Here is a 26,287-nt window from a genome sequence, read left to right on the forward strand (position 1 = left end):
CCTAAACCCTAAACCCTAAACCCTAAACCCTAAACCCTAAACCCTAAACCCTAAACCCTAAACCCTAAACCCTAAACCCTAAACCCTAAACCCTAAACCCTAAACCCTAAACCCTAAACCCTAAACCCTAAAACCCTAAACCCTAAAACCCTAAACCCTAAAACCCAAAACCCTAAACCCAAAACCCTAAAACCCTAAACCCTAAACCCTAAACCCTAAACCCTAAAACCCTAAACCCTAAAACCCTAAACCCTAAAACCCTAAACCCTAAAACCCAAAACCCTAAAACCCAAAACCCTAAAACCCAAAACCCTAAAACCCTAAACCCTAAACCCTAAAACCCTAAACCCTAAACCCCAAACCCTAAACCCCAAACCCTAAACCCTAAACCCTAAAACCCTAAACCCTAAAACCCTAAAACCTAAACCCTTAAACCCTAAACCCTAAAACCCTAAACCTTAAACCCTAATGGGTCGCTGATAAGAATTTGGAGACATCATTTAGTTTGCAAATTTTGTCTCCAAATTTAGTCTCTTCAGCATCTTTATTTGGTGCTCATTATATGTGTGTGTGTGTGTGTGTGTATCAATTAAAGACTCGAAAATATGATTAATATTTTTTGTCCCATATTGACAAGGTTAGTAAATAAAATAAAGTACCTAACGATTTTATAAAAATTATTTAAAAGTTCAAATAAAAGGGAAATCAAACTATCATCTACCCATGTAGACTTGGAGATTTTTGGATCCCATTTCTCAATACAAAATACATTAATTTTTTCGTGTTTCTGAATTATTGAGTTTGAAGTGTTTTTCTAAGTATAAATTTATCAAAATCTGACGTGGAAAACAATTTTTCTTATATGAAGTTACAACATATTTTTTATGTGTAGCCTTGGGCCTAAAAAATCTCAGGACCGGCCTTAATTAATAGATACTATTTTGTCGTTTTAAACTACATATGTTTTTTTCAAAACAGGGTTAGTATGTTCAAATGATTTTGACTAGATAAATATGATCCACTCACACTTTATTTTTCGACCCTCAAAGCAGTGAGAATAAGGAGACATTCAGGGTAGACAAGTAGGCGTGGCAGTTAGGCTTCTCACCTACGTATATGGGATGATTACCTTTCTCTAAGTTTAACAACCAAATTGACAAAAAAACTTAACAGAAGTCTAATATTGTAACGAATTTATAAGTTGAGATATGATATTGCAATATTTAAAATATAAAGTATAAGTTTGTTGTGTAACTGAAAATTGAGATAGTAAAATGTAATTTTTTTTTTTTTTTTTCATTCTTCTTGATGCGAGAGGTGTTGATTTGACCAAGGGACAAAAAAGTCACGTTCGGTAGGCGCTCCACGGTCTCTAAATATTTATTTTTAACACTTTGATTTGAAGCAAACCGAAGAAATATCAACCCTGTCTTTGGTTTTGCAGATATTATTCTTTTTGTGGCGTTGGGTGGTTGAAAAGGAAATTTGGGAAAAAAGCAACAGCCAAGTATCCCACCGACTCATAGCAGCCCAGCCAGCTTCCGGCTGCCGGTGGTTCAACTCAAACTCCAAACTCCTCAGCTCGGTTCGGCTAGAAAGAGACGTAGGTAAAGTAGGTCAATTCTCTTTCCTTTTCCATTTTTTTTTTTTTTAATGTTGATTAATTCCAGTAATTCATTGCTTCAAAACCCTAGCGAGCTAATAGTTATCTCTGTCTGTGTATCTGACATTTTAGTTGGTTAGGGTTTAGGATTTCTACTGCAACTGCTCCCTCGAGCTCTGTTTGTCTTTGGTTTTCTTCATTTCCTCAACATAAGTGAGATTCCAAATCAGAGGAATGTAATTTTCAACATTAAACCTCTCCATGACAGGAGTGGTTTAATGCTAATAAATTTTTGGGTCTAAAATCATCCACACTCCAAGTCTTCCTTGCAGTGGATCCACACCCTCCAGTCTGGGCAACTAGACATTGATGGCTGTAAGAACGGTGCTGATGGACATATTGGTGCAGGAACCCTTATTCGGGATTCTAATGAATAGTTGTCTGCGGGATTCACAGAAAATCTGGGGAGAGGATAGGTGCTGGAGGCGGAGCTTTGGGGGGATTGTCTTCCGTATAAAACTGGCCTGGGAAAGTGGTTGTAAAGCTGTCCTTCTTGAAACTGATTCTATCTTCCTGTTTCAAAACAACTTAGAGAGTTGTCACCCCATGGCCAGCATAGGAGGTCCAAAACCTCACATGGGCTAATGGAGAAGAATTTTGCAGCTGACACCTTCCTGGTTTGGGTCTTAGCTTTAGACCTGGTGTATCAGATTTTCGCCCTTTTTGTTTAATAATGTTTTAAGGGTGAGGGTCTTGAGGGTCAGAGCTGTCAACTAAGCTGGATACTAGGAAATCTCTTAACTATGGATGATAATGTTCCTTTGATACTAGGAAATCTCTTAACTATAAATGCAGGTCTGGGGGGATTTAATCCCTTTGAAATATGTAGATGTAGCACTGGATATTCCTTTTCTGTTCTAAAACAAAAATCAAGATTTGCAAAATAGCTTGATTCTAACTCAGTCTGTTCCACAAGTCGACTAGCAGAAAAGACTCAGTAGCACCTGGCAGAAATTGGATATGGGATGTGATAAAATATGTGACTAATAGAATTTAGTTTGCATTCGAATACATTGCTTTTAGATCTTGATATGATAAGAACAAAATTTTAAACACTGTAGTTGCTAAAAAATCAGTTCAGAAGGAAAGGCCGAAACAAAACAGCGCTTATCCTTTTTTGTGAATCAAGCTAATGTTGAGTGATTACTGGTAGAATAGAGTAATTTTGTCAAGTTTGAAGAAGTTCTGGGTAACTTCTGCTAATGTTAGGAAATTTCAGCTAATGTTGAGTGATTACTGGTACTGTTTCAACTCCAGAAGATTCCAGGTAAGTTCTTGTCGAGTTAGATTGGAGTTATCATGCGTACAGTTGGTGGCATTTAACCAGAAGTATATTGGGGCCGTGTAGATAACTTTTTATTTTTATTTTTTATGTTTCATTGATCAACCAGTGGTGAGAGTGAGACTGATGGTTTGTGATAGTATGTGCCACAGTTGTCTTGAGTTCCTTGGTATGCATAACAGCCATATATAATCACAAACCACCAGTCTCAGTCTCACCACTTCTATCTGGTGGTTTGTTTCATATTCTTATAGTCACAATTGTCAGTCCCATTTGTCCCTTGTGGAATTCTCATAGAACATCATGTTAATTAATGCATGATATGGGGATTATTTTCCTTTGTCCACAAATGGCTCAGCATTCTCATTATATTTCTGGGTAACTATTTCACCTTTTCTAACCCTCACACCCCTGCGCCCCCCCCCCCCCCCCCCCCCCCCCCCCACCCACCCACCCCACCCCAAAACACCAACAAATTTCTGGTCATTTTCATATAACATGTTACATGTCTCAAGAGGAAAAGGTTTCGTATCTGTGTCTTATGATGCTTGTAATATTGTTTTGTTAAATTTGATAGCCTTGTACTGCATCTGGGGTCCTGTTGATGATGACAAACTCCTTGGAAGAGTTAGGGAAGCATCCAACCTCAGTGCATTATGTTAGAGAAGACAGTGAGTATGTTAGGCTGGTTGTATCCAATGAAACAAGGCCGGCAGAAGCTGATATCTTGCAGCCTCAATCAGAAACAAGGGTTAAATCTTTCTTGTGGTGGATTAGAGCCTTAGCTTGGTGCCTTGTTATCATTATATTGCTCCTCATTTTCTTAAAATGGGGGATGCCGTTTCTTTTCGAAAAGGTCCTTCCTTTTACTCCTCTTTCATTAGTTCTTCTTATAGATCATGTTATAGTTCACTAGCTATTGTCCTGTTTGTAATTTTATACATTGTTTGGTTGTTGGACAAATTCATTTTCTTTTTTTCGTGATACCTGAAGCTTTTTGACTTATCATAGGTTCTCTTACCAATAATGCAATGGGAAGCTACTGCGTTTGGCCGTCCAGTTCTTGCCCTTGTTCTCGTTGCTTCACTCGCTTTGTTCCCTGTGGTCTTAATACCTTCTGGCCCCTCCATGTGGCTGGCTGGAATGATATTTGGTTATGGCTTAGGGTTTGTTATAATCATGGCCGGAACAACTATTGGGATGGTCCTGCCATATCTAATTGGTCTGTTTTTCCGTGATCGCATACATGTAAGATTTTTATGATTTTGGAACCAATAATGACTTATTGAAGAGAGCCTTTCTTTTTCTTCTTTCTTCTTACCTTTTTGTTTCTTTAAATAACGTTTCCATTGCATTTTTGTATTTAATTATTGGGCAGCAATGGTTAAATAGATGGCCCCGAAATGCTGCAATGATTAGACTTGCCGGGGAAGGGAGTTGGTTCCATCAATTTCGAGTGGTTGCTCTCTTTAGGGTTTCACCCTTTCCATACACAATTTTTAACTATGCAATCGTTGTTACCAGTATGACATTTTGGCCCTACTTATGTGGATCAGTTGCTGGAATGGTGCCAGAGGCTTTCATTTACATCTACAGGTTGGTTTCCCTATCCAGTATGATTTTTTAGGTACCATCAAATTCCAATTTTGTTAAGTATTTTTTAGTGATAAAGTTTAACAATTTTGTATATCATTTCTAACATCCATACATGTTGGGCTATTGCCAGTCAAAATGTCAATCTTTAAAGAGAATAAAACTGTTTTTTATTTTTTTTGCCTTTCTCCTCAGCTATTTCTTCTGTTTTCTTGTGCAGTGGTCGCTTAATAAGGACATTTGCAAATGTTAAGTATGGGAACTATCACTTGACTAAAGTGGAGATTGTATACAATGTTATATCCTTAATTGTTGCAGTTATAACCACGGTTGCCTTTACTGTTTATGCAAAAAATGCTTTAAATAAGCTTAAAAGGGCAGAAAGTAGTGGAGGAGCGGAAGCATCAGCCTTGGACCATGGCAGTTTAGAGATGGAGAAGCTTCCCCTTGAAAAACCCAAGCATATAAGAACATGGTAGGCTGAATACACTCATGGAAATTTGATTGCAGATAATTGGATTGGTTAGTGAATTTATGTCTTAGTTGTCCCTTTTGGGGAAGAAAGGGGAGGGGTAGTTTTTGTAACTATGTAAACTAGGCAAACAAAAGAAAACAGACTGATAATATTTGTGTAAAATGTAGAATTTTTTATGAACTACTGTGTTCATACCTGGTTGCTATAGGGATGTTACATATTTTATGTGCCTGGTGCCTGGTTTCTTTGCTGCTAATGCAATAACAAAGTACTCGTCTCGTTTGAGTATTTTCTCAACTAGCTGCTGGACTAGAGATTTGGATTTTTATTTCGTTTGATTTCCCGTAAGTTGAAACCACGTTCAATCGTACATGGGTATTGCTTGGATTGTTGAGATTTTAATGGGAGCTGAGTCCTCGGCATATAAGAGAATGGAGTATAATGTTAATCTAGAGATTCAAAATGTCTATCGACTTCGCCAATTCAGAATAGTACAATTGTGGGTTTCTAGTCTAAGGTTAAAACACCGGAAGCATGCCAAATCTTCTTGATATTGGCTCATTCTCCGAGTCTCGGACGATTTGGAGGTACCGCTCCAAGGAATTGAGATACAAGAATAAAATGATATGTTTATAGAGGGAGCGACCTTCTTTTAGTTTCTGTAGGGCTTACAACCGTGCATCTTGTTTCTCATGCTTTAAATACTGAATTTTCAAAGACAAGAACATTAAACCAAACAGCAAAACTAATTGAAAGTTTTTCAATGCGCCCAAATAACCACTTGAAGAATTGTCCTAATAGATAAGCCCAATTTTGTCAAAAACAGAGCTAAGAGTGCTATATGACTCTACCCATCAATAATATTTGAAAGTTGGAAAACTCCTCATTTTTCAAAAATTTTGAACATGTCTCGCAGCTTATCAATACCACGTGCACCTTTTGTGAACTAGAGCTGAGAAATATATCTAAAATTTCTCATAAGCTACAAAACTTATTTCCTACAATTTTCTTGCAAAATTGTGATTTTGAGATTGCTTTCCCTCCCTCGGAATTATTTGAATCTCGGCAGTATCAATTTCTGACAAATATTTATTGATCAAATAACTTCCCACCCTCCGTATATACATTGCATTTATCACCTATCAATACATTCCTGCTTATTCGCATGTGTCCATATTCACCAGCTGCTAATAATTCTATAGATTGAATAAGGAGCAGTATGGTGATGTTATTGCTTGTTATTATGGAACTGACGACAAGGGGTTATTTTTCTCCAAGTACCGATGAGGGACAATGAAAGACAAACTCCATCCACCGCTACTGTTGGGAATGACTACTTATATCTAATTTATCATCGTTCTATTACTTCTTTTGACCCATTATCTATGTTCTTTACCCAGGGGCCTGATTCAAGCTTCAGCACTTATGAAATTCTAGCAATATTGAGCTTTTTTACATAGGTGGTGTTAGCACTACATCTTCTGAATCTTCACCATCATCATGAACCTTGTGATCAAACTGATCAAACGGCTACTAGCGAACTCTGTTATCAAATTTGATAATGATTGTAGTTGCTAACGTTGTTTCAGGAAATGTTGGTGATGTTAGATTTGTTGTGAACAGCTAGGTGAGGTGGCATGCCGGGGGGATGGGGATAGGGATGGCACGGTGGAAAGCATTTTCCAGCATGGGAGGGAGAAAAAGCAAACAGATTTCAAGTGTTAGAAAGACGGCAAATATGATAAGAGGGGAACAATTTTTGGATACCTTTCCAAGTTTATGAAGAGTGCGCTCGGCACAAAGAGATCAGATAGCAGAACAATGACAAAGCAAACGAGTGCAACAACCCAGTCGGTGTATACTCTAAAGAGCTGTTGAGTTATTCTACCATAGCTTCGTCACACCAAAATGAACAATCCACCAACAAAGATTGCCACGGCGAGCATTTTGGTCTGGACGGAAATGAATCTTGCTTTATTGATTGTGGACATTGAATATGTTTATATAGGGAAACTTTGATTCTGGGGACAAAGAATACCCTGTTCCAAAGCAAAGGAAAAAGAAGATAATAAAGTGTAGAAGCAGCAAATAAATTAGGGGTATACACAAGGTTTTAAAAGATGTTAGACATTAGTCGGGCTAGGGTCTTACATCTAGGCAGATTTAAGTAAATATATCATATATTGTATAAATAAACTAAGGGGGTGTATTCAATTAGAATTTTGAGAGAGTTTCAGAGAATTAATAATTCCAGGTGTATTCAATTGGGAATTTAAAAGACTTTATAAAAGTCTTGGTGTATTCAATTGAGATTCTTAAAGACGTCTTACAATTCCCTATAAATTTAGGTGTATTCAATCATAACTTTTTGAAAGTCTCTAAAAGTTTAGGTGCATTGAAAAATGAAGTGGATTTGAATGGATTTGTGATTTGGTGGATTTTGGAGGATTTCAAGGTGATATGTATAAATACCAAAGAGCTTGGCAAATCTCACCTCAACCCTAGAAACTTTGAGAGATTTTGAGTGTGCTACTCTTTCCTCCAAAGATCGTCTTCTCCCCTCCAGAAACATTGGGCTCCAAGGTAAAAATTTTCTCACCTTGTACATGTTATCTTTTTTTCTTTCCTTCAAGCTTCATGATTTTTCTTGTTTTGATAGTGTTGTACTAGGGTTAGGGTTTTTCTGGTTACTTTGGAGTTAAGGTTTTTCTTGTTAGGGTTAGGGTTTTTTTACCATCAAACTTTTTGAAATTCATGTGTATTGTGAAGATACAAGTATTGATTTTACTATTTTGATCGAAAAGTTATTGATTCATGTATATAGACGTTATTTTTGGGTTAGGGTTTGATTTTACTATTTGGAATTCAAGTTTGTATAGGTTGTCTCCCTTCTGCATCCCATGCCGAAAACTTTTTCTGCTTGTGCAACATACTATTTGCAATCAGAATCTTGATTTGCTAGAAGGGTCTAGCGATCACTAATCTTTTTCTTTTCAAGTGCAGCACTCTTGCAACCTCATTTTTTTTTCTTTTTATCTTAAATAATACAAAATTATTTCAAGCCTCAAAGTTTTTTTTTAGCCGAAACATGGTAGGGTGAAGTTGTGGACAGAGTTAGTGTTAGCTAGTGCAGGGTTGCACAACTTTCTTCGCAAGGAATGTCGTTGTGATGAATTTCCAATCGAACCAGAAGATGATGAATCTAGGTAATCAAACTCAAGAGCAACAACGACAGATTGCTAATGCATGGAGAGTTGGCATAGCTACAAATATGTGGACATATGTTGTGAGTGATAGCATTCAAAGATGAGAAATAGAATTAATTGTTTTTACAGATTGGAGTATGCAATTTGTGTTTTAAAAACTTTGATAGCTAGTTTATTTTGTAAGCCTTGACTTTCATGATTTTGGATGCCAATGTTTAATTTCACTTTGATAGCTACTTAACATTGCATGTGAACTTGGTATTGTGATTTGTATTAGTAGGATGAAACTGATTTTGGCTTGTAAAGGAAAGGAAATTGTTGATCAAATTCTCTAAAATTGTCTAACCCCATGTAAAGAATTCTCTCATAATGCATGTGAATTCTCTGGAAGTTATAATTAATTCACTCAAAATCTCTGGGAATTCATTTTTTTTTTTCTCTCAAACTCTCTCAAATTCCGTAGATTTAAATTCTCTGAAACTCTCTCAAAATGCTAATTGAATACACCCCCCTAAACTTATCTTATAATATATAAATAAACATGAATAATATGTTATTTTTTATAAGAAGAATATATATATATATATATATATATATGTAATAGGGGTGGGCACAGGCCGGATCGGGCTCAAATTTGGAGGGACCGGACCGAACCCGCTTAACAAGGAAACGGGACAGGCTGGGTCGGGTATTGCAAATCTGATCATTGGAACCGGACCTAACCCGGCTCATTCGAAGCATGCCGGTTCGGGACGGGTCCACAGGTCTAATTATTATTATTTTTTCTTTAAAACAGAATGTTATTGTATTTTTTCATAAACACAACGGCACAGATTGTGCACATTGCCCAGCAACACAGCAGCACATATTCGAACAAATCTATAGAGAAGACATGGCACACTCTTTTATAGTCAGACGCTATCAGCATTAGAATCATAACATGCATTTTCTAAGGGTAAAGATTAATTTCCGAACATACTATATATCAAGCATGATGCATCAACTTAAGCACAATTAATTAAGAAAATCGCAAAATTGGCCCAAAATCCTAATTTGACAAAGTAATCAAATTTCACAAATTCCATTAATAAAAAAGGTAAATTACAAAAAACTACCTCAACTATTGGTGTCATAACACTTTCATACCTCATCTTTTAAAATTCACAATGTTATACCTCATCTTACAAATTTGTGTCAATGTCAGACCTCCGTCAGTTTTTCTGTTAATTTCTCCGTTAAGTGCTGATGTGGCTAGAGACGGAACCCCTTTTTTTATTAAACAATTAATTAAATATTTAAAAAAAATTAATTAAATATTAAAAAATTAAAAACAAAAAACCAAAAAAAACCCATCAACCCGTGTCCTCCTCCTCTGACACACCCCGACCCGGAATGTCCACTAAGACCCCAAATCAAGCTATGTTGGCCGACACCTGGAAGGTGACGAAGCCATAAAGTGTGATAGTGTATAAAATGTGAATAAATTTGAATCTAAAAGTGTCTAAATACCAGAGTGCGCTACGAGTGGGAGCGAACCCATCTCACACGCGATGTCAGAGCATAAGTAAAGTATAGTAGTGTGGGTAAGAATCATACCCTTAAAAGTAGCCACAAATACTAAGATTAGCCATATATCCTCGTCGATACGAACTCAGCAGTTAAAACCTGAAGGGGTACAAAACAGAAAGTGTTAGTAAGCAGTAAAACCAAGCTTCCCAAAACTATTACCTTTCTATTAGTAATAACCCCTCATTGTAATTCCCTTATCGTTTTCTATAGGACAGTACAACACACATATATATATATATATATATATATATATATCCACCTATGCTCAAAAATGGCCAAAACCACGAGTATGCCATGTCCATAAACTCTACAACGCATTAACAAGTAGGCCAAATGAACTTAATCAATATAAAATGATACATCAGCCAAAATCACCTAACGTGACCCATACGACTGTACTTATATCTCATCAATCATCCCTACACACGAGTCGGAACCACCTCTAGTGGTCTGTACGACAGGACCGGGTGTAAGTAAGTACGCTCAAGTGCTACAATCACGTGAAGACTGTGCGAATAATTGCGGGTCACCTACGAGTCGGAACCGCCTATAATGGTCTGTACGATAGGCCTGTGCACCTACCTTGAGTCCAAGGTGAACGTAAAGTATAGGAGGTGAACATCACGTGAAGGACTGTGCCCTGACCACGGGCAGGAGCACTAACACCGGAGTGCAGGTATCCATATCTCATCAATTAATACTAGCATACAAGTCGGGAGTCACCTATAGTGACCTGTACGACTTAATCTATAGCTCATCAAACATCCCTGCACACGAGTCGGAACCACTTCTAGTGGTCTGTACGACAGAACTGGGTGTAAATAAGTACGCTCAAGTACTACGATCACGTGAAGACTCTGCGAATAATCGCGGGTCACCTACGAGTCGGAACCACCTATAATGGTCTGTACGACAGGCCTGTGCACCTACCTTGAGTCCAAGGTGAGCGTAAGGTGCAGGAGGTGAACATCACGTGAAGGACTGTGCCCTAACCATGGGCGGGAGCACTAACACCGGGGTGCAGGTTTATGAGCTCTCAATGCATCTCAATATAACATGTGCAACTCATGGCAACCAGTACGACAATATCGAGTTGCCTAACACATAAATGTAGTCATGCTATAACTTAATTGATTCAACTAATACCATAAACTCACCTGAACTTGCCTGGGTGTCCTGCGTTCACCTTTGCACTTGAAAGCATTCCCAATAATTATATGCAAGTAATATACATATGGATATTGATAGGAGCATATTCATGCGACTTAAATGGCTTGTTCTCGTGCATTTACGTTATGTTTCTTTAGTTATTTTAGTACTTTAAGCTATTTTCGTGTGTTTGTAGGTCGAAAGGGCTAAAGGAGCAAAAAGATGCATTTTGGAGCACTTTTGGGCTAAGGATGGATAGCTTATGCTTGGAGCCAAAGTGTTGGACGAAATTGAAAACTTAATTGAAGACCAAAGTGTCGGAACCTTGTTCCCTTTAGTTTTAGGATATTTAAACCTTTCCTATATCCTTAGTCGTGCATAACATTCCAACATTCCACTCCTTCATTCACCACTTATCATATCATACATTTATCTTATCATCACCACATATCATTCATTCATTACTTATCATATCATTCATTCATCTACATATCAATAACCACATATCAATAACCATTTATCTTATCACTCAACATATCATTCACTTATCACTTATCTTATCATTCACTTACCACTCAACATATCATACACTTATCACTCATCACACTTCATCATTATACCACCATTCATTCTTTAAAACACATGCACATTCACACACACTTCACACAAACAACATTCACATGCAAACACAAGCTTTAACCAACAAACAAAACAGCCAACACATGCACCAAAACACCTTTGCCGTGGCCTTCACTCCCCCTTGCATTTTCAGCCATTCCACTTCATCATTACACCACCTTCTCCATCTTTAATCACATGCACCACCAATTCAACACATGCACTTGTTCCTCCATTAAATCAACCACATTCATCACCAAAGAACCCTTGTGCCGTGAGTTCCATTGCATTTCCAGCATCTTCACATGTCTTTCTAGCTTTCCCTTTCATTTCCACCACTCATTCTTCATCATTTCAGCCACCTACATGCATTAATTATTAAACTCTTCATCATTGCATCCAGAAAATGAGCAAGAAAGCTTCCCAAACACATGCATACACACACCATTTTCAGCACACACATGCAAATCCAACATCAAAAACTGTCATTGTCGTGGGATCCTTGTGCTTTCCAGCTTTCCTAGCTATTTTCCACCACATTCCAGCACATGTATGCTTAAACAAACAGCCATATGTTCCCTCCACTACTCCTATAAATACCCTTGCATTCATTCATTCAAGCATCATCTCATTTTCATACACAACACACCACAAACACTTCCATCTTCTCCTTAGCCGTGAGTCTCTCCATTTTCTGCACCATTCCCTTCCCTTTCTCCTCCATTTCTTCCATTTCCATAATCCCCCAATCCATTCAACACACCAACAACATCCCTTAGTCCTTGTGCTACAACGAAGACGAAGAGAAGAGGGCCTAAACGTTCATACAATTCACGTTTGAGTTGTTGGAATGTTTACGCGTTTCTTTGATTTCAATGTTTCATTTTAATTCTATTTGTTTTGTACGTATAAGGAATGGAAGAGAAGAGTGCCTAAACGTTCATACAATTCAAGTTTGAGTTGTTGGAATGTTTAGGTGTTTCTTTGATTTCAAAGTTATGAGGAACTAAACCCTTTTTGGCTAGGGGTGATTTCAATACCATGATTATTTATGTGATATGAATTGATGAATTCCGGTTATGAACTCTTGATTCGTGAATGCAATTGGCTTAACTATTTGATGATTAACTTATTTGTGTTTGTTGATTGAGGATCGACACTTAATTAGCATGCATGAATATGTGGCTAAAGTTTAAGGAGGTTTCACATAATCGTTACTAACTTATACTTGAAAGTAGTAAAGGTCGCTTGTCACGATCGCGTTAAGTTTAATTCTTAGCATGAGTAACATGATGTCATAGTTGCAAATGCTTTGTCAATGCTTATGGTTTTCATTATTCTTAATGATCTTCAATTGTATCTCTATTATGATGACATGTAGGGAACTTTTGAGAATGTTTTGGGTTGTCGAATGATGCCATCCAATCCAATAATATAAGGAAAATCTGAGGGTTAACTAGTGATGTCACGGTTAATTTGGGGCATTGTCGTTCATAATTCAATGAAGGAATAACTGGAAATTGATTCATATGCATAAATATCATGTGTAGAGAAAGAACCCTTAGCTAGCTTCCCATCCATTCATTTCCGTCAAATCCATTTTTACAATTTGTTTTGTTTCCAAGTATTCATTTTAGTTTAAATTCGTCCAAATCCAATTCCCCCCTATTTCGTTGAAGTCTTAGTCTTAATCTTTCTTATTTTTAGTTTTGCTTTCTTCGAGCATTAAATAGTGTTTTATATTGTGTTTTTATGTTTTTAAGTCAATTTAGAAGGTTTTAGCAAGCCCTCCTAATCCCCGGTCTAGAACGATCCCTCACTTATCCATTCTACTACAATTGTCAAACGAGGGTTTAATTTGAGTGTCAAGTAATTCTCGCATCAAATTTTTGGCGCCGTTGTCGGGGATTAGCAACTTTGCTAATCCCTTGTCTTTATTTTTATATTTTTTGTTTTTCGTGCATTCTTATTTCAGATTCTTAGTTTGTTTGTTTCCTTGTTTTTTTTAGGTACTGTGTATAACTCGTAGCTCTCGGCCTATTATAGAGAACATCTCCGACTTTGACAGTGATTTTGAACGCACTTTGAGGAGAACGAGGAGTCAACAAGAGCCACCACAACCTCCACCATAACCTGGGCTTGAAGAAGACGAAGTAGGTGTAGAAGAAAAGCCCACGGATCAGATTTTTGAAGAAGAACAAGCCATGGCAGCAGATAATAGAACCATCAAGGAGCTTTCGGCCTCGGGTTTGGATAATGCATTGCCTCTTTGTATCTAATACCCCACGGCTGCAGAGGGGAAGACTGAGGAGTTTGAACTCAAATCCAGTTTGTTACACCATATTCCGAAGTTCCATGGCTTGTCTATGGAAGACCCCAACAAACACTTGAAGGAGTTCGAGGTGGTTTGTTCGAGCATGACCCCTGTCACTGTGGATGGGAGTATATTGAAGATGAAGGCCTTTCCATTTTCACTTATGGACAAGGCCAAAGATTGGCTCTACGAACTAGCCCCGGGAACTGTGACTTCGTGGGAGAGTATGAAGCGTGCTTTCTTGGAGAAATTCTTCCCTACTTCGAGAGTGATTCTCCTACGGAAGAAAATTAGTGGTATTCAACAGAATCATGGTGAGACATTCCCGGCTTATTATGAGCGCTTCAAGGGCCTTGTAGCTTCATGTCCTCAACATCAAATGAAGGAGGAACTTCTCCTTCAATATTTCTATGAGGGCCTCCTTCCTATCGAACGTCAAATGCTTGATGCATCAGCGGGAGGAGCATTGGTGGACAAAACACCAAGGGATGCCAAGGTTCTCATAGCCAACCGAGCGCTCAACGCTCAACAATATGAAGGAGTGGGCCAAAGGGAAGCCCCACGGCAACAAAGTGTAAATGAGGTGAGTGCTATTTCTGAAATTCAATCACAACTTGCTAATCTTACTTCTCTTGTTTCTCAGGTTGTGATTGGTCCAAAAGCACAAGAACACCAAGTTTGTGGTGTGTGCTCAATTCAAGGGCATCCATCCGACAAGTGCCCTCAACTAATTGAGAATGGTGGGTGGGAATCTGCCAATGCAATTGGTTTCCAAGGACAAAATCAAAACAACCCATACTCGAACACTTACAATGCCGGATGGAGGGACCATCCAAACTTCAAATGGAGGGAGCCACAACAAGTTGCCCAACAAGGAGGATTTAGGCCAAACCCCCCTGGTTTTTATTCCAAGTCGTATGCACCCCAACAATCCCAACAACCTTCGGCATCATCTCATTCAGGTACGTCTTTGGAAAGTAATCAAGCTATGCAATTACTAACCTCTATTTCGCAGGGGTTGCAAAATCAAAACAACCGGATAGAAAATAACGAGAAGGAGATGATGGATATGAAGAAACAAATAGGGCAGATTTCTGAGTTCCTTGGACAGATTAGAGAGCAAGGAAAGCTTCCTAGCTCAACCACAGTCAATCCAAAGGGAGGATTCGAATCCGCCAAGGCCATCACCCTAAGGGGTGGAAAAGAAGTTGGGACCGAGCCAAACAATCCCAAATCTGCCCAGAAAGTAGATGAAGAGACGACACAACCTGAGGAAGTGTCTAGCTCACCCACGGTAAGGGTGAAAAACCCAATGCCGCAGGCCCCCAATCACCCTAACTCGGCCAAATCAGGTAATTTAAGTTCAAATTCATGTACTTCACGTCCTAATCTGCCCAATGTACCTTTTCCTCGCAGGTTCATGCAAGAAAAAAAGGAAGAAAGCGAGAAGGACATTCTTGAAACGTTCCGGAAGGTGCAAGTGAACATACTGCTTCTCGATGCAATCAAACAGGTTCCAAAGTATGCTAAATTCCTCAAGGACCTATGCAATACAAAGAGAAGAAGGGCAAACAAAGAGGTAGTGAAGGTAAGCGAGAATGTGTCCGCTGTTTTGCAACGTAAACTGCCTACCAAGTGCAAAGACCCCGGTAGTTTCACGATTCCTTGTGTGATTGGACATAATCGTTTTGAACATGCTATGCTTGATTTAGGTGCATCCATAAATGTCATGCCTTATTCTATTTATGCATCTATGAATTTGGGTGAATTAAAACAAGATGGTGTAATTATACAATTGGCCGATCGTTCTAACGCGTATCCAAAAGGAATTTTGGAAGATGTGCTTGTGCAGGTGAACCATTTAATTTTTCCGGCTGATTTCTACGTCCTAGACATGGAGGATTCAGCCCATTCTACATCTTTGCCGATTCTCCTTGGTAGGCCATTCATGAAGACGGCCCGAACGAAGATTGATGTATACAAAGGCACATTGACAATGGAATTCGATGGGGAAGTGATTGATTTTAATATTTCTGAAACTATGAGATATCCCGTTGATGACCATTCTTGTTTTTCCATTGATGTTATCGATTCTTTGGCGCAGGTATACCTTGAAGAATTGAACGAGGACGCCCTGGAAACAACCATCACTAAGGCCATAGAATGCAAAAATGAAGGATTTTGGCCAATGCAAGGCCACGGCAAGGATGAGGAATTCTTTGCCATAGGTTCTAGTGAAGAAATAATTGAGGTTGTGGCAGCCCTTGAGTCATTGCCACAACAATATGGTAAGGTTCCACTCTCACTTTCAAATTCAGTTTCCACTAAGATGCTACCTTCTGTTGTTCAGGCACCATCGCTTGAACTTAAGCCGTTGCCGGACCATTTGAAGTATGTGTTTTTGGGAGAAGGCGAAACATTGCCCGTCATCATTTCATCAAGTCTCACGGCAATGGAGGAGGAGAAGCTTGTGAGGGTGCTGCGAGAACACAAAACGGCCATAGGGTGGACTTTGGCCGACATTAAAGGAATAAGCCCTACCACATGCATGCACCGTATACTTCTTGAGGAGGGGGCTAAACCAACTCGAGAGGCTCAACGCCGTCTCAACCCTCCGATGATGGAAGTGGTGAAGAAGGAAATAATCAAGCTTTTGGATTGCGGAGTGATCTACCCTATCTCCGATAGCCGTTGGGTCTCTCCAGTTCAAGTCGTTCCCAAGAAGTCCGGAGTAACTGTTATCAAGAATGATGAGAATGAGCTCGTGCCTACACGCATTCAGACTGGATGGCGAGTATGTATCGATTACCGGAAGCTAAATGCCATGACTAGGAAAGATCACTTTCCTTTGCCATTCATCGACCAGATGCTCGAAAGGTTAGCCGGTCATGCTTTTTACTGTTTTCTTGATGGATACTCTGGATATAACCAAATTGTGATAGCCCCGGATGATCAAGAGAAGACCACATTCACATGTCCCTTTGGAACATTTGCTTATCGTCGCATGCCATTTGGCTTATGCAACGCACCGGCCACTTTCCAAAGGTGTATGGTAAGTATATTTTCCGATTTTGTTGAAAAGATCATTGAGGTTTTCATGGATGATTTCAGTGTATTTGGGAGTTCATTTGATAATTGCTTGGATAATCTGACCTTAATTTTGAAACGATGTGTTGAAACTAACCTTGTCTTGAATTGGGAGAAATGTCACTTTATGGTGAAACAAGGTATAGTTTTAGGACATATTGTTTCAGAAAAAGGAATTGAAGTAGATAAATCGAAAATAGACCTTGTACGTCACTTACCCTCTCCTACTTCGGTTAGAGAGGTACGTTCGTTTCTTGGCCATGCAGGGTTTTATAGGCGTTTTATCAAGGACTTCTCCAAGATGTCCAACCCTCTTTGTCGATTGCTTCAAAAAGATGTGCCATTCAAGTTTGATGAAGAGTGTAATTTGGCATTTAACCAACTCAAGGAGAAGCTAGTCTTGGCCCCCATTATTGTACCTCCAGATTGGAGCCTTCCGTTCGAGCTCATGTGCGATGCATCCGACTATGCATTAGGAGCTGTTCTAGGACAAAGAAGAGACAAGCGGCCGCATGTCATATACTATGCCTCTCGGACTCTCAATGATGCCCAATTGAACTACTCCACGACGGAAAAAGAACTTCTAGCTGTGGTTTTTGCTTTAGATAAATTCCGTTCATATTTAATTGGTACTAAAGTAATCGTTTATTCTGATCATGCAGCTTTGAGGTACTTGATCACGAAAAAGGAAGCAAAGTCGAGGCTTATCCGTTGGATTCTTCTTCTTCAAGAATTTGATATTGAAATCCGGGATAAGAAAGGAAGCGAGAATGTAGTGGCTGACCATTTAAGCCGAATGATCCACGAGGAGCATGAACAAATCCCTGAAACTTTTCCCGATGAGCAGCTGCTATCCATTGAGGTAAGTGAACCATGGTATGCAGATTTAGTGAATTACTTGGTGGCTAAACAATTTCCAAATGAACTAAACAAGCACCAACGTGATAAGCTTAAAAATGATGCACGTTTCTATGTTTGGGATGACCCTTATTTGTGGAAGTATTGCTCAGATCAAATTGTACGTAGATGTGTGCATGATTCTGAATTTCACTCAATTCTAAGCTTTTGTCACACATATGCATGTGGTGGTCATTTTGGCACACAACGCACTGCCCTCAAGGTTCTAGAGTGTGGTTTTTATTGGCCGACTATATTTAGGGATGCTAGAACCTTTTGTATGTCTTGTGATCGTTGCCAACGAATGGGTAACATAGGTACCAAGGACCAAATGCCGCAAACCCCTGTCTTTAATGTTGAAATTTTTGATGTTTGGGGCATTGATTTCATGGGCCCTTTCCCTCAATCTTATGGTTTCACTTATATCTTGCTAGCCGTTGATTATGTTTCTAAATGGGTGGAAGCAAAAGCCACCCGTACTAACGATTCTAAGGTGGTTGCAGATTTCGTGAAAACTAACATTTTTGCTAGGTTTGGAATGCCGAGAGTAATCATAAGTGATGGAGGGTCTCACTTTTGCAATCGGACCATTGAGGCGTTGCTAAGAAAGTACCATGTCAACCATAAGGTCTCCACACCTTACCATCCTCAAACAAATGGCCAAGCCGAGGTGTCTAACCGAGAAATCAAACAAATTTTGGAGAAGACCGTTGGACCAACAAGGAGGGATTGGAGCTTACGTTTAGATGATGCACTGTGGGCATATCGTACGGCATACAAAACACTCATTGGGATGTCACCTTTTCGGCTCGTCTATGGTAAGCCATGTCATTTGCCCGTAGAGTTAGAGCACAAGGCACATTGGGCCGTGAAGACTTTCAACATGGACATAGATGCAGCGGGAGTTCATAGGAAGCTCCAATTGAATGAACTTGAGGAGATTCGGAATGAAGCCTATGAGAATGCCCGGATGTACAAAGCCAAGACCAAAGCATTCCATGATAAAATGATTCGAACCAAGACCTTCACAGTTGGGCAGAAAGTGTTACTTTTCAACTCTCGCCTACGTTTGTTTCCTGGTAAGTTGCGTTCTAAATGGATTGGCCCGTTTGTTGTTACTAACGTTTTACCTTATGGTGCAGTCCACATAAAAAGCTTAAGGAATGGCGTAGAATTCAAGGTGAACGGGCATCGGTTGAAGCCATATTACGAGCATGGTGTGGGGCAAGTGGTGGAAGACATTCATTTCCATTCCGTGGGCTCAAATGAAGATTAAAAGAGGGTACTCGTCCGGCTGAAAGACGTAAAAGAAAGCGCTTCGTGGGAGGCAACCCATGCATCCGAATAGAGAAGAACTTAGAAACCCCTTTAAGAGACTTATTTTTATTCCTTTCTTTTTCTTTACTGCCTTTACTTTGCTTTCTTTCTCGTATTTGTTTATTTGCTTGCTCTGTTGTGACTTTCTGCTTAAAACATTGAGGACAAAGTTTGATTTAAGTGTGGGGGGGTAAACAATTTGTATTTGCATGAATTTCGTGGGATTTATTCACCTATCACTTAGAATGTTGTTTCTTGCTGTTTTAAGCGTTTTTAGAGTGTTTTAGTGTGTTTTATAGTGTCTTGGTATAAAACTCCGAAAATTTGATAAAAATTTAAAAAAAAAAAAATTCTTTTGAAAAACCCAAAAATATGTGTTTTTAGAGTCATTTGAGTCATTTTGGTGTTTGTTTGTGTCTTAGCGCTACTTGGGAGGCAACCCATGCATTCAACAAAGGAAGACTTAGAAAGCACTCCAATTCCAGATTCCTAAAAACTCTTCTCTTTGTTGCTATTTCGTTTCTGCCTTGTTAGGTTGTTTAGTTATTGTTGTTTGTTTATTAATTGTGTGAGTCTATGATTGTAACATTGAGAAAATGTTTGATTTATTGATAGGCACTGCTAAACAAAGAAAGATGGTGCTTCACAAAGGCTGTTTGCTTGAGGCCCCACTACGTGGCTTTACTCTTGAAGCGGAAGGCGTAGGAACAGAAGGCATCGGAGCGGAAGGCGTAGGAACAGAAGGCATAGGAGCAGAAGGCATCGGAGCGGGAGGCATCGAAGATAGAGCATTCCAGGCCTCAATACTTGGCCAAGCGCTGGATGAGCCAGGAAAAAGGTGCCTCTGGAGGAAAGACGAAAACCTTTGACGGTCACTGTGAATCCGACCTTCAGACTCTTGCAGCTCATCAAGCTTCCTCTTCATGCCCGTCGAATAGTTGTTTGCAAGCACGTGCAAACTTCTATTCTCATACTTCAGCTGCTGGATCTCCTGCTTGAGACTTTCCACCTCTGCCATCAATGATTCCACCTGACGGGAGCGGGCAAGCAGGCGTTGGCCCATGTTGGACACAGAACTCGCACACTGAACACTAAGTGCGAGGGACTCTTGAACGGCCAACTCATCGGACCGTCCTGACAGCAGCCTACTATCTTTCGGAGTGAGGAGGTTCCTAGCTACTATTGTAGCTGTTGTGGCGTCCTGCATCACGGAGTCTTCACCTGTGAGAGGACCGTTAGAAGAAAAGAAAGAAGGGCGACATACGTTACCTTGACGCGGCGCGCCCGCATCACTGCTAAGGCTCAATTCCAAGCTAAGGTTCGATGAGTTTGCCATTTTTCAAAAGTGTTCAAGGAGAAGGGATGGAGTTAAATTTCAAAGGGCCGGAGTCGATTTTCAAGAAATGGGAAATCTTCAGAGTGTGTTTGTTGTGGTGATCGATAGCTCAATAAAAAAGCCAAGGCGACGCGTCCACCAATTCAAAAAGCCGGAAGTTCTGGCGTAATTTAGGCGACGTTTTCTCGGCTTTTCAGAAGACGCACGTGGAGGCCATCATCGCAACTACACCTCTTTAGCCGACAAGCGCAAAGTTCGGCGACGCTTTTTCTGCTTTTCAGAAAACGCGTGCAGCTTTGTCAAAATGAGCCGCATCTGCACTACCACGTGTCATTCAGAAAGCGAAGGGGCGTCGTTCAGAAATCGAAGGGGCGCCTGCTCAGAAATCGAAGAGGTGTTTTCAAAGATCGAAGAGGCGCCACTATTTCAAAAAACCGGATTCGCGGGATCAAAACGTTTGTCGACAAGGGTAAAAAGTACCACCACTTGATATTATCTCTATATATGTCGACCTTCGTCTTTTATGGCAGGGCAAACCTGAAGAAAATGCCCAACTCTCCCTCACCTCTGAGGGCGCATTCCCAGCAAAGCCTTTCGAAATACTCAATTCTTTCTTCTTCCCCAAAGATGATACCAGATGCCTGGAGTACAGATGACCCAGGAGGAAACAGCACAACAAATACATGTGCTGATTCATTCACCGCTTCTTCAAAAGCAAAGGTATCTCATATCATCAAGGTCAAAAGCAAAAGTATCTCATATCATGCTCTTTCCCTGTCTTTTTCTTTGTCCTTGTTCTTACTCGCATGGCAAAGTAAAAGAAGCAATCAGCCGGCACTTGTAGTCAGTCTTCCGATCTGGAGCCAACTGCCTGGAACCTATTCCTGATTGCTTACCTAGCGTTGCTCTCGAGTAGTCATCTTCAACGGTTGATACACTTCCAGAGAAGGGACCACTCCTGCACAGATTGAACAAAGAAACAGATAAAAGGGATAAGCTCAGACCTTCGGGGGAGACCAAAAGAACCATCCTGCTGCCCAGTTCAAGAAGTAGCACAAAGGAAAATCAACGATGGGCAGAAACCAGTTCAAGAGTAAGCCTGTGGAATCACAAAGATCAAGGCCTCAATGCAATTACCAAGGAGAAGATGGAATTTACACTCTATAACCAGATTTGCGTCTCTAAACTCTTCTCTTTGTTAATTACATTCTGCCATGTTTAGTATGTTTAAGTGCTTTTTGTGTATTTACTTATGCTTTGTGTGATTCTATGCTTAAAACATTGAGGACAATGTTTGATTTAAGTGTGGGGGGGTAACTAAGTATATTTGATGCAAATTCGTTGGATTTTATCACCTATCACTTCACATGTTGTTTCTCACTGTTTTAAAACTGTTTTAGTGTGTTTTGTCTTAAAAATTCGAAAATCCCATAAAAATTTGAAAAATTGTTTTGAAAAACCCAAAAAGAGTTGTTTTAAAGTTGTTTTTGTGTGTGTGTTTGTGTCTTAGGATACCTTCCAACACAATGATAAGGATTTGGTTTGTAATTGCATGACTGTTAAAAAGAGTTATAAACATAGAGAAAAGTTTGATTTACTCTTGGTATATGCTTGGTTATGGTTATAATGTATGACTTCACATGCAATCATAAAAGAAAAAAATTAGTTATGTAACATGCTTGAAGGAAGGAACTCAAACAAACGCTACAACCCTGAGAGACTTGAGCCTATAACGTTCTTTGGAGAGTATAATCTGTGATTTCTTGTTTTCTAAAGTCGTTGCATGATCTCATTATTCTTTGCTTGGTTACTACTTAGAAGGCGTTTCATCATATAGTTCCAAATGCTAGAACTCATGCCCATTTCATTCAAAGCATGTTATTGATTTGCATAACATATATCAAGATGAAGTTGTGTAGTTGCCACCATAGCCAAATAGCCTCACTTCCCATATTTCGTATTTGTTGTAAGTTTTAACCCCGTTGAGCCTTGTTTAGCCTCTATTCTTTGTTTACCCATATTTTCCTCACCTAGCCTAGTTTAGGACAATCCACACCCTTGTTCTTAAAAGATAGTGAGCATGACTTAAATGAATTCCTTTTGAGTTACATTATGCAAGAAAATGAGTGTGGGGGAAGGAATGCTTGTTCTTAAGTATGTTTGAGATTCAAAAGAAAAGAAAGATAAAAAAAAAAAAAAAAAAAAAAAAAAAAAAAGAGAGCTTGAAAAAAAAAAAAAATGAAAGAATGAGTGATTGAAGAAAGGGTCCAAAAAGTGAATTTGGCCCTAAGTTTTGACTTTCCCTTGGGTGTTCAAAGTTGACTTCTGCGTTCTTAAGGGAATTCTATGTGCCTGATTCAATACTTTGCTTACTATTGCTTTAAGAATGTTTGTTTATCCTTCACCTTTCATTGTTAGCCAATACCCTAGCCCCGTTACAACCCTTGACTTCTATCTTGAGTGTTATGTGTTTCAATTTGTGGAGTTTGAACTTGGTATGAGCATATGGTGTCACTGGTTCTCGCATCTAAGTAGTAGCATTCCATTCATGAGATCATATCTAAACATGCTTATTAACTCCAGAAATTGCGTTCTTTGTGATACATATATGTGAGTGTTCGTTTTCATGTTTACATCAATCTTCTCACATATGACTAGATTAGGGTGTGTAGTTAGAAAATCTGAGTGAAAATCGAGTGCATATCTTGTAAGGAATTGAGCAAATTCTCTAAGGCATGTTACTACATTCAAAACATGGTTTTAAATGTTTAATTGTGAACTAGTATATGGTGACTATGATTAAGAATGTACTTAAGTGTGAAGATGACTAAAATCTGTGGGAATGATGATTTTTAACGTGTCATGTGCATTGGAAATCCCTAAGACGGTTGTTGGAAGGTTTAGGTTGTGTTTTACTTGTTTTGTTTCGTTTGGTTTTGTTTTGTTTTTCTTTCTGTTTTGCTCGAGGACTAGCAAAAGATAAGTGTGGGGGTATTTGATAGTAGCATATTCATGCGACTTAAATGGCTTGTTCTCGTGCATTTACGTTATGTTTCTTTAGTTATTTTAGTACTTTAAGCTATTTTCGTGTGTTTGTAGGTCGAAAGGGCTAAAGGAGCAAAAAGATGCATTTTGGAGCACTTTTGGGCTAAGGATGGATAGCTTATGCTTGGAGCCAAAGTGTTGGACGAAATTGAAAACCTAATTGAAGACCAAAGTGTCGGAACCTTGTTCCCTTTAGTTTTAGGATATTTAAACCTTTCCTATATCCTTAGTCGTGCATAACATTCCAACATTCCACTCCTTCATTCACCACTTATCATATCATACACTTATCTTATCATCACCACATATCATTCATTCATTACTTATCATATCATTCATTCATCTACATATCAATAACCACATATCAATAACCATTTATCTTATCACTCAACATATCATTCACTTATCACTTATCTTATCATTCACTTACCACTCAACATATCACTCAACATATCATACACTTATCACTCATCACACTTCATCATTATACCACCATTCATTCTTTAAAACACATGCATATTCACACACACTTCACACAAACAACATTCACATGCAAACACAAGCTTTAACCAACAAACAAAACAGCCAACACATGCACCAAAACACCTTTGCCGTGGCCTTCACTCCCCCTTGCATTTTCAGCCATTCCACTTCATCATTACACCACCTTCTCCATCTTTAATCACATGCACCACCAATTCAACACATGCACTTGTTCCTCCATTAAATCAACCACATTCATCACCAAAGAACCCTTGTGCCGTGAGTTCCATTGCATTTCCAGCATTTTCACATGTCTTTCTAGCTTTCCCTTTCATTTCCACCACTCATTCTTCATCATTTCAGCCACCTACATGCATTAATTATTAAACTCTTCATCATTGCATCCAGAAAATGAGCAAGAAAGCTTCCCAAACACATGCATACACACACCATTTTCAGCACACACATGCAAATCCAACATCAAAAACTGTCATTGACGTGGGATCCTTGTGCTTTCCAGCTTTCCTAGCTATTTTCCACCACATTCCAGCACATGTATGCTTAAACAAACAGCCATATGTTCCCTCCACTACTCCTATAAATACCCTTGAATTCATTCATTCAAGCATCATCTCATTTTCATACACAACACACCACAAACACTTCCATCTTCTCCTTAGCCGTGAGTCTCTCCATTTTCTGCACCATTCCCTTCCCTTTCTCCTCCATTTCTTCCATTTCCATAATCCCCCAATCCATTCAACACACCAACAACATCCCTTAGTCCTTGTGCTACAACGAAGACGAAGAGAGGAGGGCCTAAACGTTCATACAATTCACGTTTGAGTTGTTGGAATGTTTACGCGTTTCTTTGATTTCAATGTTTCATTTTAATTCTCTTTGTTTTGTACGTATAAGGAATGGAAGAGAAGAGTGCCTAAACGTTCATACAATTCAAGTTTGAGTTGTTGGAATGTTTAGGTGTTTCTTTGATTTCAAAGTTATGAGGAACTAAACCCTTTTTGGCTAGGGGTGATTTCAATACCATGATTATTTATGTGATATGAATTGATGAATTCCGGTTATGAACTCTTGATTCGTGAATGCAATTGGCTTAACTATTTGATGATTAACTTATTTGTGTTTGTTGATTGAGGATCGACACTTAATTAGCATGCATGAATATGTGGCTAAAGTTTAAGGAGGTTTCACCTAATCGTTACTAACTTATACTTGAAAGTAGTAAAGGTCGCTTGTCACGATCGCGTTAAGTTTAATTCTTAGCATGAGTAACATGATGTCATAGTTGCAAATGCTTTGTCAATGCTTATGGTTTTCATTATTTTTAATGATCTTCGATTGTATCTCTATTATGATGACATGTAGGGAACTTTTGAGAATGTTTTGGGTTGTCGAATGATGCCATCCAATCCAATAATATAAGGAAAATCTGAGGGTTAACTAGTGATGTCACGGTTAATTTGGGGCATTGTCGTTCATAATTCAATGAAGGAATAATTGGAAATTGATTCATATGCATAAATATCATGTGTAGAGAAAGAACCCTTAGCTAGCTTCCCATCCATTCATTTCCGTCAAATCCATTTTTACAATTTGTTTTGTTTCCAAGTATTCATTTTAGTTTAAATTCGTCCAAATCCAATTCCCCCCTATTTCGTTGAAGTCTTAGTCTTAATCTTTCTTATTTTTAGTTTTGCTTTCTTCGAGCATTAAATAGTGTTTTATATTGTGTTTTTATGTTTTTAAGTCAATTTAGAAGGTTTTAGCAAGCCCTCCTAATCCCCGGTCTAGAACGATCCCTCACTTATCCATTCTACTACAATTGTCAAACGAGGGTTTAATTTGAGTGTCAAGTAATTCTCGCATCAGATATACCATGATGCAATCTAATACTCAACCATGTCGTAGCATTTTCAATTATATACAATATGGTGTGAAATGTACAATCAATAACGCCCTACTCCCAAACTATTTATTTTCAGGAATAATTATCCATGACAACCTAATTAACACTAATTTAACTAACTAATTCACAAAACTAAAACTTGCCTTTACCAATTTCCTTCGCATTACTCAATTTCCCAAATAAGGCTTTTGTCTCAAATATATTATGGCTGCATCTAACGTCTCATTAGACTGCCTACGTACCCTAAACAGGGATCAAGCCATTCGTAGTTCATATAGTACTTTAAGCATTCACAATAATTATACGAAGGTAATATACCTAATCAA

General features: G+C 38.9%; 1 protein-coding gene across 3 annotated transcripts; it reads left to right on the top strand.

Annotated features, from left to right (window-relative positions):
- The first annotated feature begins 1,401 nt into the window (after positions 1-1,401).
- LOC137738011 (SNARE associated Golgi protein family) lies at positions 1,402-5,313 on the top strand. Of its 3 annotated transcripts, none has more exons than XM_068477614.2 (5): positions 1,402-1,607; positions 3,523-3,801; positions 3,957-4,193; positions 4,324-4,541; positions 4,759-5,313. In XM_068477614.2, exons 2-5 carry the CDS (start codon positions 3,550-3,552, stop codon positions 5,015-5,017), a joined length of 966 nt encoding a protein of 321 aa, XP_068333715.1. In that variant the 5' UTR covers positions 1,402-1,607; positions 3,523-3,549; the 3' UTR covers positions 5,018-5,313. The 3 variants fall into 3 exon arrangements, with proteins under 3 accessions (XP_068333715.1, XP_068333720.1, XP_068333727.1); XM_068477619.2 differs by having other exon boundaries at positions 1,405-1,612; XM_068477626.2 differs by having other exon boundaries at positions 1,408-1,603.
- Positions 5,314-26,287: the final 20,974 nt, after the last annotated feature.

The sequence above is a fragment of the Pyrus communis genome, chromosome 15 (assembly GCF_041283825.1).
Source record: "Pyrus communis isolate YQ-2024b chromosome 15, ASM4128382v1, whole genome shotgun sequence".
Classification (NCBI taxonomy): Eukaryota; Viridiplantae; Streptophyta; class Magnoliopsida; order Rosales; family Rosaceae; genus Pyrus; species Pyrus communis.

What these genes read in the sequence shown, in the direction of transcription:
- LOC137738011 (XM_068477614.2), top strand. Translation starts at nt 3,550, where the DNA reads ATGATGACAAACTCCTTGGAAGAGTTAGGGAAGCATCCAACCTCAGTG. An exon ending in TGCCGTTTCTTTTCGAAAAG is followed by an intron (nt 3,802 to 3,956) that starts GTCCTTCCTTTT and finishes GACTTATCATAG; the next exon opens with GTTCTCTTACCAATAATGCA. An exon ending in TTTTCCGTGATCGCATACAT is followed by an intron (nt 4,194 to 4,323) that starts GTAAGATTTTTA and finishes ATTATTGGGCAG; the next exon opens with CAATGGTTAAATAGATGGCC.